The 12,776-nt window shown below is 39.4% G+C and overlaps 1 protein-coding gene across 16 annotated transcripts in view; it reads right to left on the reverse strand.

Annotated features, from left to right (window-relative positions):
- The window catches only part of ANKRD44 (ankyrin repeat domain 44), a 135,565-nt gene that overhangs the window by 57,574 nt on the left and 65,215 nt on the right, over positions 1-12,776 (reverse strand). For all 16 annotated transcript variants that reach the window (XM_032693982.1, XM_032693987.1, XM_032693977.1 and 13 more), the window contains exons 3-4: positions 8,689-8,767; positions 2,373-2,443 (exon numbers count right to left, since the gene is read on the reverse strand). In XM_032693982.1, coding sequence (XP_032549873.1) covers positions 2,373-2,443; positions 8,689-8,767 — 150 coding nt within the window. The remainder of the gene's footprint in view (positions 1-2,372; positions 2,444-8,688; positions 8,768-12,776) is intronic.

Consider the following 12,776-nt stretch of genomic DNA (forward strand, 5'->3'; position numbering starts at 1 on the left):
TCTCAGCAATTTCATTTTCTACAGCCATCTCACAAACTGTTCTCTAACAGATTTTTTCAGTTAATGACATTGCATCTCTTACAGCATCAATAATGATATATGGCTGTTGATGTCTCAATAGGATTTTGTTTTTTAAATTACAGGCCTACTATTTTAAAAGTCATTTAAATGTAATTCACTGGAGACCTACTCAGCTGGGACATGAAGTCAGCAGGAAAATTCAAGCACTTTTAATGAAAAAAAGAAAAAGTTAAAGGAGAATTTTTAGAAGTAAGTAATAAGGACTGAAAAGCCTAAACTAAAAATATCTAGACTTTGAAAAAATAAAACCAAAAAAACCATTTACACAGTTTTGTTTACATCTGTTACAATCTGCTGCTCTATCAGTTTTGGGATCAAAAGTGAAGAGTCCTTATGGAGAACTTTTAATTCTATTGCTTTTGAGAGCATGAGCTTTCCCCTTTTATTCCTATAGTTTCTACATATGCATGCAGTGCACAGCTATGGTGTAAGCCTCTGCAGTCAGTGTCTGTAGCTATCCCAAATTATTGCAGTGAAATATCTTTACTTTTCCAACTATATAAGGCTGAAAGCTGATAACATCCATTAACAATCCTACACAGTCACACCTGAGTGTTGTTAATTTGTAAATAAACATTTAAATCCCTGAAGCCCACTTGAAAAATCATTAAGATATAAGTAAAAATGTGTTCATGCTTTTTACACGTAAAAAGGATTCAAGAAAACAGATTTGGAATCCTGTAAAAGCTTAATAGTGAAAGGTTGATAACAAAACTTAAAATTTCTTGGTGATAATTCTGAAAGCAACTGTGCTCACAAGAACTTCACAAACTACACTGAGTCCTACTGGTGAACTCCTAGACCCTTAATTCATCTCCTACTATCAGTGTGAGCTATGAATTCACCTCCTGCTATCTACTACTATCACTATTGCAGCTGCACATTTGTTCACTTGTGTAATAAAGTAAAAAGCAGAACTGAAAGAGCCTCAAAAATGCTAAATCCTGTTTCAAAATTATTACCAAAAATAGCAGTTATATTATAAATAACAAAGAAAAAAGGCCAGGAGAAGAAAGTTACACGTGTTTATAAAATACATAGCAGACCACAAAAAGGCATCAAAGGCCCTCCCCTGCTGCCTCACTAATGCACCTGGGTACTCACTGTGAGGTACCACAACTGCCAGCACGCTTTCTCATTGTGCTTCAGCTGACAAAGAGTTAAAAATGAGACTCAAACCCACAGAAAGACGTACATTTTCTGTTAGGACTGTCGCTGACAATAAAAATCATGTACTCTGACACATCCAAAAGAAGAAACCAAGCTCACTGCAATTCCCGCATCAGAAAGACTGTGGCTGTTTTTTAAGGTTTAAGTCTGATCTTTGTTTTCCAACACGGCTTTTTGTATTTTGCTTCATTACAGCATTCATACTGTATCAGATATTCCTTTCAGAGAGTTTCAGTGGATGCCAGCAGCTGGGAAGCTCAGCCAGCAGCCAAACAATGCCCAAGTTCAGAAGCGAGCCCAGGATTCCTGCCTCCAGGCTTGGCAAGCGCTGGGACTGTTACGGAGGTGATTCGAGTCCATCAGTCTCTGGAAGACAGCCACCCACTGTCTCTTTTACAACCCCTCCCCTCGTCCCCAGCAGCCAATTCAGTCTGCAGTTGGGCTCACTGTTAACTAAGCATTAGGAGGATAAGAGTAGACAGGGAGGTCTACAATGGAAAGCCAAGAATAATGGTGCAGTTGAAAATACAGTCATGCCTGACCTGCATTCCTGATGGTTATTGCTGCTCCTTTTTAAGACAGCAACAGAAGAGGTACAACATGATGCCAGAAGATTTTTATTTGTCAAGTAGAAGAAATATGGGCAAACCCTTCCTCACGCATGAATCAAATGCATTAACAGAGAACCTAACGGATGCCTTGAAATGCAATTAACCAAAACAAACTATGTAATGTGTGTTGGATCACATCCACATCCACTCCCTTCTGGCACATGCACAGCATGCACACATCCACATGGATTTATTCCTCTTTATTTCACCACTTGAAGATGATGTGGGCACTGTAGACCACTGTCGACTCTATCCCACGCCAATCCTGGTCGCCTACTCCAGCTGATGGTATGACTTGCTGTGGTAATGTAAAGTAAGGTGAAAATCATCCACATTAAGGCTCAAAAGCAGCTATAACTAACTTGTAAAAGCTGACCTCCAGTTGCAATGCTACAGGCCCTGTACACAGAAAATGCTTTCCCTCTCTGCCTCATCATGGCTCTCAAGGGTTTGCTTTTCCCCCCAGCATGCAGCTTATGTGCAAAAGCAGGGTAATCAAATCTTACTCACTTCACTTCTTGAAGCAACTGCTCGATGGAGAGGAGTCAGCCACATATTGTCCTTGGCATTAACACGAGCGCCTGCAAATAAACAGCAGAGGTTACATCCACACCTTGGGTGCGACACCAAAAGCCTTGCCCAGCTGCTTCCTAGTAACAAGAGCTGAGCCGTATGTGGCACTCTCAGTGTTCCCCAGGACTCTCCTGGCATCCTCTTCACCTTGGAAATGCATTTCCAGATGTCTGATAGATAGGAGCTGAAGTGTGATTCGGAAAGAAAGGAAATGGATGGGTAGGACTATTTTTACGAATCGCTTTGTTTACAGGACACTAAACAAGTAAGATTTGTTGCAAGGAGTTATGTATGTATATGTGTGTCTACCTATATGCATTTTTTTAGATCTACTGATACAAAGTGAAAGAGAGCAGCCCTTTGCTTAGAGCACTGCTGCTGTGTGAAGATAGAAGGAAGGGAACTAACCTGACCCGCCTCTTGCCTTCAGCTGCATCAGACAGAACACTAAAAAATGACCACTTCCCTGCTTCGCAAATCATGTTGGGATCAAGAAAACACGATCAGGAAATGCTCAGGCTGGGGAAAAAACTGGGCACTTATTACATCAGGTTCTGTGAGTGTCACTCAGAAAACATCAGAAGGCGAGGGATGAAGGAGACCACCTGTTTGCCTTCTGTGCAGTTCAGTGCTAATGGGCACTCTGAGAAAGGCAGCTGCACAAGAGGATGGGTTTGGGCTGGCTTGCCAGAGAAAAAGGATAAAGGAAGCATATTTAACTACAGTGGTTCTGGTTGCCTGTAGACCAAAGGGAGTAAAAAAAAAAAAAAGAATCCTCTACCTTTGTGTAATAAAACAGATTTGTTTGCAGGAAATATTAAAGCTATTCACTGATGTGAAACTGCAGAAAGGAAATTCACTGATAAGGACTAGGGAAACTAACTTTAAAAATTTTTTAAATTTTAAAATATTGTACCTTTCAGGTCTGCAGGTAGCAGCACTATTCTGAGAACAGTAGCACATGCAGAAAAAAAAACCACAGAGAAGCACAAGTGTCATGCACATAGCCTGGATGAGCCTCTGAACTTGATGAACAAAGGGATTCTTAAGCTTCATTTTGAACCATAACTTAAATGCGTACAAAAGCCTGTAATTAATAAATCCCACTCTCTGAATCAGAATCACTTTCTGAGAGCTGATTCTCAGGGATATTAAGATGCTTGACTTTGAATCACAGTGTTTATTGGGAATTGTGCTAGATAATCAGAGAAGAAACAAGTTCTTGCATATTTCCACAAGTCGGGATGCAGTTTTTTGGCTGCAAGAAAGAGAAAGCCACTTTCATAACTATTGCAACAATTAGAGGCAATTCTCCAAACTCACCTCAGAACCTGGTGGTACAACTTGCCCTCTGGGAAAACACCCTTTAGAAAAGACAGCAGTTTCAAAGGGTTTTCTAATAAATCTGTCTAAGCAAGGAAGCTATTAGCTTATTTTATCTTCCTGAGAAGGCCATTACACATTAGTATCCTGCCTTTTTCCTGCACTAGAGATATGTAAGGCAACAACCTTCTCCACCATCAGGAAGCTGACACCTGCCTTCAAGGCACCTTTGATTATCCTGACTTGGTCTGGTAGGGGTCTTGGGGATGCAAACTGCCTAGATGAATTCCTAGTGATTGCCACCAAATACCTCTTCTTGGGTTTAGAAATTTATTTTGTATTTGCCTTGGGGTTTTGCCTCATGTTCTTAATGAAGGTTTCTTTGGCTTTATTTCTACTGATTCACTAATTCCTAGCAGCAGATGGTTGCAAATCAGAAAGGCTTATGTGTGGAGTAGCAAAGCATGACAAATATATTACTCCTCAGTATTCAACAACTCCAGTAGCATTGGTATGAAGATGATTAGAAAACTTAGCGAAGTGTCTCCATCAGTAGTTATTCATGCCCTTCACTGATCCACTTACCCTCTGAGAAACTGAAATACTTGCCAAGAAAGCAGCTAAAGAAAATAATAAAAGGAAAACAATACCAGTATAAATAAAATAACACCCAGCATGCTATCAGCCTTTTCTTTCTCAGCTGTTTTACAATTTTCTTTACCTCTCTGTGTCTCTTTACGTGAAACAGTGAAATTGCTCTTATGTATCTAATTCAATGCATCAGTTGAATATGTTTCTGATTTCTGTTTTTAAGGAGCTACACAATTCAGCTGTTGCCTGTTACAGGAGCTGCTGTTGTCCATTTAGTGAGGTTGCACATTTCTTGAAGAGACCTTTCAAAACTTTTCTCCCTGGCCTGCCCATTTCCTTCACCAAAATTCAGCTTTTGGGTTCCCAGCAGTTCCTTCCAGTTAATGGTTAATAGCAGTGAAAATTTCACCAACACTGATGCACTCCTTTGGGGAGAGAAAATACCTGCCATTTTAAGAGAGATCAAGCAGAGGCACCCAGTGAACAATGTTCACATTTTCAAGGGTGTCCTGTACACTCCAGGAACCTGAGCGTTCATTATGTGATAGCCCAGGGGCAGCTCTTTGAAAGCACTGTGTAAAGTGCTCTAGAACATGCTAATGCACCTACAATGAGCTCTATACAAAAACCAGAAGCTTAAATTTTCAAGTCTATCCCATGACACTTCCTCAAAGTCACTCAGAGATTGAGTGTCCCTCTCTTTACTCTGGACCAAGTACCTTAACAATATTTCAATGCAGTTCCTACAGTACCTTGTGAATTAATCTGTGTGTTTATAAGCACAAAGAGGGTTGATATACACTTGGTGTCCTTCATAGTACAGTCTTCCTTGAAAATATAAGTTGCTTTAAAGATTTCACTTAAAATCCTTTCAGGTCGCCACAGTACCCATCCACCCATAAAATGTCCACTTTACAAAAACTCTTCAGAGAAAACCCTTTTCTCAGCCCCATCTTCTGCACTTTGTTGTTGGGAGGGCTCATACCCCTGAGCCTGAAGGAAAGGCTTAGCTGTAGGGATTTGCCCTGGGAGGCTGAAGTAGACAACATAACATATAATGTTACCAATAAAATCAAAAGAGAGGAAACTTCCTGTGTTCCACTTTTCTTTAATAGGCCTGGTTTGTAATCTTTGCTATCTTTCACTCTCAAATTTTTCTGCCAAAAGAGAAAATAAATCTGAAATTGCCTTCTGATTCTTGTGAGATCTGAAATAATTCGATGCTGGTTTTCAGGACTAAAGTTAACATCTCTTTACCATAACCAAAGTACAGTTTTCCATGCAGCACATCTGCCAAATCCACATGTCTCTAATAAACCTAGATTCCACAGTCTAAATCTCCAAAATTAGGGATGGTCAATGAAGGAAGAAAACTCTAACCTATTAATGTCATCATTTACATGCACCTTTCCAACTCCTGCTATGAGGCACAGCAATAGGCCCTCACAAATGTAAGGACAGCTGCCATACCTTCTTGCCAAGAAGCTCAGAGCTTTCAGGATTAGTAAGGCATGGTAATATTTCCAAGATGGCAAGTGCCTTGGTAGGTAACAAGGGGTAAGGGACTGAGCTCAACCATTAGTTCCCCAGGCACCAGCTCAAAGCCCAGGATGAGGGGAGGCCCTGGCACAGATGAGAATGGAGCTGGGGTTTGCCCAGACAGTTGTTCTTGCACGTCCATGACTGTGTCATCATACAGAGCTTCATTTATGTGAGGTGATTACCCTGGTCCTTCTCCTTTTTGACAGAAAGGAGGTGAAGAAGTGCTCAAAGTTCCCTGCTTTCATGTAGCCTGGAAAAACAAAACGACAGCACATTTCCCAAGTTTGAACCATATGATTATGGATCAGACCTTTGGGCTGCTGTAAATCTATCTGCCTCTGACATTTAATGGGCTGGGGTGATTCATACCAGTTGAGGGATCTGGCACTCTATCTGCTGTATCAGTTCCAAACAGATTCCATTTCAGTGGCTACCTAGAAAACCATTTCTGGTCTGTCTCCAACAACCTGAGCAGAAATTTTATTCACTAGACACCACATTTATTTGTGCTGCCACCAGTTCATGGGTTACAAATATCAGAACATGCATACTGCATTTCATTTCTGTCCTGAGCCCTGTGCAAAATGCAATAAATTGATACTCCTCCTACTTTCTACTCATGCTGAAACTATTGCTTGACATCAACAGCAAGCATTTTTGCACTTCCCTCTGTTAACACATCATCTCATTTTAAGTCAGACAAGAAAGTTTTTCTTCTTATGTAACTAAATTTTATGTTCAGATTAATCTTTTATAATATGCTTTTACTAATACAGTTTACTGAATGAAGAGGTGAAGCAAAGGAAGATGCTGGAGTTGTCTTTGTAGCCTAGTTCATGAAGAGATCACAGTCACAAAGAGGTGTTTATAACAACTCAACCTGCTCATCCAAACCTCAGAAACCTTCAAACTCACTCTTGGATACAAGTACTCATAGTCATCAAACAATGGAACATCAGATATTAAAGAGCAATGAATAGGTAGAACATGCAAGACAAAATTAATTTTGACTCATGCTGAGCTAATTGGGAAAGATCCACACAGTTCCTGCAGACTGAACACGAGCACAGTCCCACTGACACAAAGTTCAGTTTTTAAAAGCCCACATTACAAGTTTTTCACACTCAGATATATAAAAAAACCCCCCAAGATATATCACCTACATTTTATGCTGTTGACCAGACAAACCCTACAGCCCTGGGATGACATTTTGGTTGTCAGGTGCTGGAACTAAGTGTCCCAGAAGAACACTAGAAAGCCTCCTTCCTTCTTAGGAATGTGATCAAAACCAACAATGTTCACCTGGACATTTCTGGATGCTATTTGGAATCAAGGGACAAATGGGCAAAACAGCTTCCCCTATCTCTTTATGAGGATGTTGACTGTGCTGCTACTTGCAAAACTTTCTCTTTTCTTTCAAAAAGAAATTACTTGTTCAATCTTCTCACACCACAATGGAACAGGAGTATGAGACAAACAACACACGCTGCAAGAACACATGTACAGATGAAGCTTATTAAATCTTACCTCCTAATGTAGAAAATCATGTTTGCATTTAGCACATTGAAAACCCACCCAAACGTAACCTGTCAGTGGAGCAATGTTCTTTCCAACTATTTTGCTGGCATCAGGGTTACAGCAGAAAAGTCTGATGGATGATGCATGTCCAACCAGTTACCTCCATTAAGCAATTAGGCAAACCAAAAATTCCCCCACAATGAACAGAGGAAACACATAGCTACAACAAACTGAATTCTCATTTTCTGCCTTCTCCAGGTGTGGTTAGACTGGTAAACCAAAGATACATGTTTGTGTGGTCTGCATGCACCCATCAACAGCCTGATTTAACTTTGAAATTGGCTGGTGCTCTAAGCAGGGGGCTGGATCAGGTCATCTCTAGAAATCCCGTCCAGCCTGAATTATTCTAGGATTCAAGGTTGGAAATTAGAAGGTGCCTTGCAGTCACAGGACTGATAATTCTGAAATAACTTTAAAAAAAATACACAACTAATTTGAAGAGGCAGACCAATAATTTGTGAAACCAATTATATAGCAGGGTTGCTTTCAACCTTAGACATTTGTACCATAAGGTTCCTTTCAATCTCAAATTCTTAAACCACATAAGCTTTATTCTTACAGTTCTCCAGTTCAGAAAAACACTGCCTTTGAAATTTGCAAGTACATCCAGAAGTTTGCCATGAATTATGTGCACTTCTTGAGAGTTGTCTGCTTTATGCTTTGTTCTGACATATTTTGATCATGTTTTTTGCCACTACAACAGTTGGAAAACGTCTTTTGATTTGTTTTTGTTGTTGTTCAGATACATCCTACTGCACAGTTTCTAACATCCAAATAAACTTCCTGACTCTTAGAATCATGTTTCTAATGTAAATACCACTTAAAATTCATTTAAACTAATTTATAACTTTTTTCCTATTATTCCATAATAATTTTTGCTTAACAGGAATTCTTGGCTTGTACTCCAGGATGTGAATCCACATTTCAAATACGTACTTCAGCAAGTTTCTGAAGCAAAAATACTGTCAGTTTGAATACTTTAAAAGTTGTTAAAAACTAGTTACTTTATTAATTGTGCTCAGTCACTGTGCACGTTTTATAATTGTATCACTAAATCTAAATATATTTTCTAAGCTTGCAACATATGCAACCAACTCCATGAAACTCAGAATATATAGGCACTGCCCAAAATTCACTTTTATGTGCTTTGCTGGGTATTCCTTGTAGCTTTAAAATTAGCTATTTTACCAGTTAATAACAGCGAGGGTCACCACCTTACCTGACAAAATGAGAAGCTCAATGATGTCTGCATCCCCCAGGAATGAGGCAACATGAAGAGGAGTTCGTTTCTCAGCATCCTACAAAACCACAAATCAGTGCAAACATTCATGTTAAAGAGCAATGCATTTGTACATATTTATTTGCTGTGTGTGGTTTTGTTTACAATTAGAAATGCAATCTCACTGAAAGAACAAAATTCAAGATCTCAACAACACATTTCCTCCCAATAATCCTCAGCTTTTCTTTATCACTTGTTTCCATCACACCTTACAGAGACACTGTCTTTACTCTGATAACCTGTTTACAGGTAGATCAAATCAAATCTAAAATGAGGAAAAGGCATCATCCATGGGTCTCTTTCCCACTCTTAAGTATCACAGCAACATAACTGAGATACCTCTGGATATCAGACTTTGTAATGCAGTTTGCACCAACAATACAAGACATACAGAGTCTTCAGAAGGATAACTTGGGAGAATGGTTTTTGGAACCACACCCAAGGTCAAGATGTAATCCTCTTAGTCTCTAAAGGTCCTTGTATACCATTTAGCCTGGTTATCTGCACAGCAGCCCAAAATGGGCACATGCACCTTGATCCTTTCAATATAAAAGAAGAAAATACTACTAGTCAAATCTGTATCTTTAAACTTAGAAGAATTGCTAATTATCATATATATAACTTCTGGAATACCTCTACTTTTATTTGATTTCTGTAATTTTCCACATTAAGGAGTCCATTTTCAAGATTTTCTTTTCTAACTTCAAGGGGTATAAATACAGTGTTTAAAAAAACCCCTTTCTTTTATTGCTTTATTCAGATGATTGCAGAACATAGGTCTTCAAAAGAAACTGCTAAAACATTATAACATGGGCAACAACAATCACAAGAACTGCTAATACTGCTCATTGTGCTATTGCATCCCTGTTTCCAGTCATAAGTTAATTTCATTTTGGTTTCTTAACCACAAAAATAAGTTCTAAGAGACCTTATCAATGAAACTTATTGCAACTTACTAGCATTAAATATTGTAAGCTGGTAACAAATTCAACACTTCCTGCAAACAATACCAACAGAGAAACCCTACCAGTGTCCCTGAAGCAGATCTCTCAGCCTGTCATATAAAATATCACTTTTAACATGACCAAGAAGTCAACCACCATAAGCTATTTTGTAATACCTTTGAAGTATGCTGTAAACGTGGACAAATCAGTGCAGCAGAACCATCTGTCATTTGAAGGTTGAAAATTATTTTCCAACACTGAAAGGCACAGAGCCACTGATCAACCAGAATAATTTCATTTTTATGGTTTTTTAAATATATATAATGCATATAGTCCTCAAAGTCTGCTCCACTGCGTTTTGATCTTTCATATTGGGCATGCACATAAAACACTCAGAAGACAGATTACATAAAACCCAGGCTGTCACAGGTCAGAGAGGAAGGTATCTTACAGAACTTCACCTCCTCACATGATAGGCAAATTAAAAGAACGTTAAGCAGTGTCCATCCAGCAGAGTCCTCTCAGGAACCAAAATAACAAGCTGGACTCTCACATGCTCAGTTCCTAACACCCAATCCACCACAAAACAGCTCTCACAGGTACAAGTGCATATGAGACTTTCCACAAATATTCTGTCCTATGGTTACCCATGGCAAAAAATATGCTAAGACTGATCAAACTTATACAAAACCAGAATCAGTTTTATTTGGGTTTTTAGTTTGCTCATTTCAATGCACAGAGCTCTCTTTATACAATGTGGTATTTGTAGCAGCCATCGTACCTGTCAGTGACAGATTCTGTGACAGCTTTTTGCAACACAGCCAACTTTGGCAACAGTCAAATGCTAATGACACAAGACCAAGCAATTTTCTGTATCAAGGAACCAAGGCTACCCAGTGCTTTATTGATTATAAAGATATTATGTAAACTGTAAATCTGATGGAAATTTGATAACAGAGATGAAAGGACATTAAACAGAAAACTAGAATTTTTATCCTTCCTGTAACAGAATAACACTCTGTAAGCTTTCTCAGCTTTCGCTTTTTAAAATCAATGCAAAGTCCTATCATATTAAGCAAGAATCAAGTTGGGTTTAGTCATGAAACTGAATTTAAGCTTCATTTCTCCAAGAGGAAAAAAAAACCTAAAACTTCTCCATTTATCACAACCAGGCACAAATCAGAGTTCACTTTCACAGAGAGTCCTACAGGAAACATTTTCTGGAGTTTGGCAGGGAGAAGTCCACACACTACACCCGCAGACAAGCATGCAGTTGAGAAATTCAATGGAGGAACATCCTCAAGTTCCTGTTTAGACTCTGCACAGGACTGATACAGAAACAGAGGAACTGAGGCATCTCCCCATCTGTCCAACCACACTCACTGCATCCTCCTCAAAGCTGTGTACCACTGCAGCCAGACTCACATCACCCACTGCCTTTCCATCTGGCCCATGCCCTGACATCTTTTCATCTACAGACATATTTGTCACATGATGGTGGGAACAGGAGTACAAAAGTAAATCAGCAATGATCTAAAGACTGAAGGCTACAAACAGAGAGAGAGGACTAAAATCTGTCCTTTCAGGGAAAGGCTTGGCAGAACCTCAAACCTCAACATACATTATCAAGGCAAGGAAAGTAAGCGGGGGGGAAGAGATGATAACAGGGTTACAAATAGCATTAAGACAGAATAATCAGACCTGCTTCAAGTACAGCTCTCAGAGGAACAAAAGGTCAGTAAGAGACAGTAGATAAGCTGTAAACAATGGCTAGAAAATCATGCTGAGGTGGGATAAACACTCTTTCCAGTACCTAAAGAGGGCCTACAAGAGAGCTTGAGAGGGACTTTTTACGAGGGAGTGTGGTGATAGGACAAGGGGGAATAGCTTCAAAAGGAAAGAGGGCAGGTTTAGATTAGATACTGAGACTAAATTCTTGACTGTGAGGGTGGTGAGGCACTGGAACAGGCTGCCCAGAGAAAATGTGGATGCCTCAATCCCTGGAAGTATTCAAGGTCAGGTTGGATGAAGCTCTGAGCAGGTGTCACTGCCCATGGCAGGGGTTGGAACTAGATGATCTTTTAAGATCACTTCCCACCCAAACCATCCTATGATTCTATGAAAACTGTTTTAGTAACCTATCTTAGTTCACAGAAAAGATGATGCTGCATACTAGCATCTGTATGCTTTTGTTTGTTTTAAGTACAGAGAAAAGAAATTAAGACTCTAACAAACAGGAAATCTGGGACAGAAGGCCTCAGCATGAAAAACACTCAACGCATACTTAAACTGTTCAAGTGATCACAGTGACACTGATAAGACCCTTCACAGGCTTAAAGTTAGACTAGTCCTTAAGTGCTTTATTGGATCAGAGCCTTGAGGTACACGAAGATTAGAACAGTGAACTGAATGAATCATATCAGCACATGTAACATATGCAGGCACATTAAGAAAAGGGCCTACATTTCCTCCTCAACAGAGCCTACATCTCAAAGGAGATAATGGATTTGAATTTTGAGATCAACTGCAGCTGCTCAGATCAGGTGATGCTTAAGACAGAGTTCCTTACTATTAACATGTAAGTGCAACTGCTGCAGAAAATCAATGTATGTATCCTTCCTTTGTCACCAAACTGACTGAGCAGCTAACAGGAATAGCTGGAATTTACAGAAGGATTTTAACACACCCCAGAAGCCAAGTTAATGAAGTCTTTGGATTCCCACCACGTTCTGCTGGAGATGTGCCTGGGTGGGAGAGTAAGGCACATGAATGGCTACAACTTCCACTGATATAGTCTAACCAGAATAATAACAGAAAACAAACTTCCTGCTCATTCCCTCCATTTACAGTTTTCACATCTGAGTACACCTAAATTTAAATAGCCCAACCGTTAAAAACCCAAACATTTAGATACAACTTGACTTCAGGAATATTCAATATTGGCAACTGTTAGGAACTAACACTTACTTTGTGGGCTACTTACAACCATTCCAAGACAAAAGCTGATGGTGTACCAAGAAAATATCTGCTGCTTCAAGGATTTCTTTCTACTCATATATTCTTTTATTAAAGCCTGTATTTCAC

Source organism: Chiroxiphia lanceolata, chromosome 7 (assembly GCF_009829145.1).
Source record: "Chiroxiphia lanceolata isolate bChiLan1 chromosome 7, bChiLan1.pri, whole genome shotgun sequence".
NCBI classification, from domain to species: domain Eukaryota; kingdom Metazoa; phylum Chordata; class Aves; order Passeriformes; family Pipridae; genus Chiroxiphia; species Chiroxiphia lanceolata.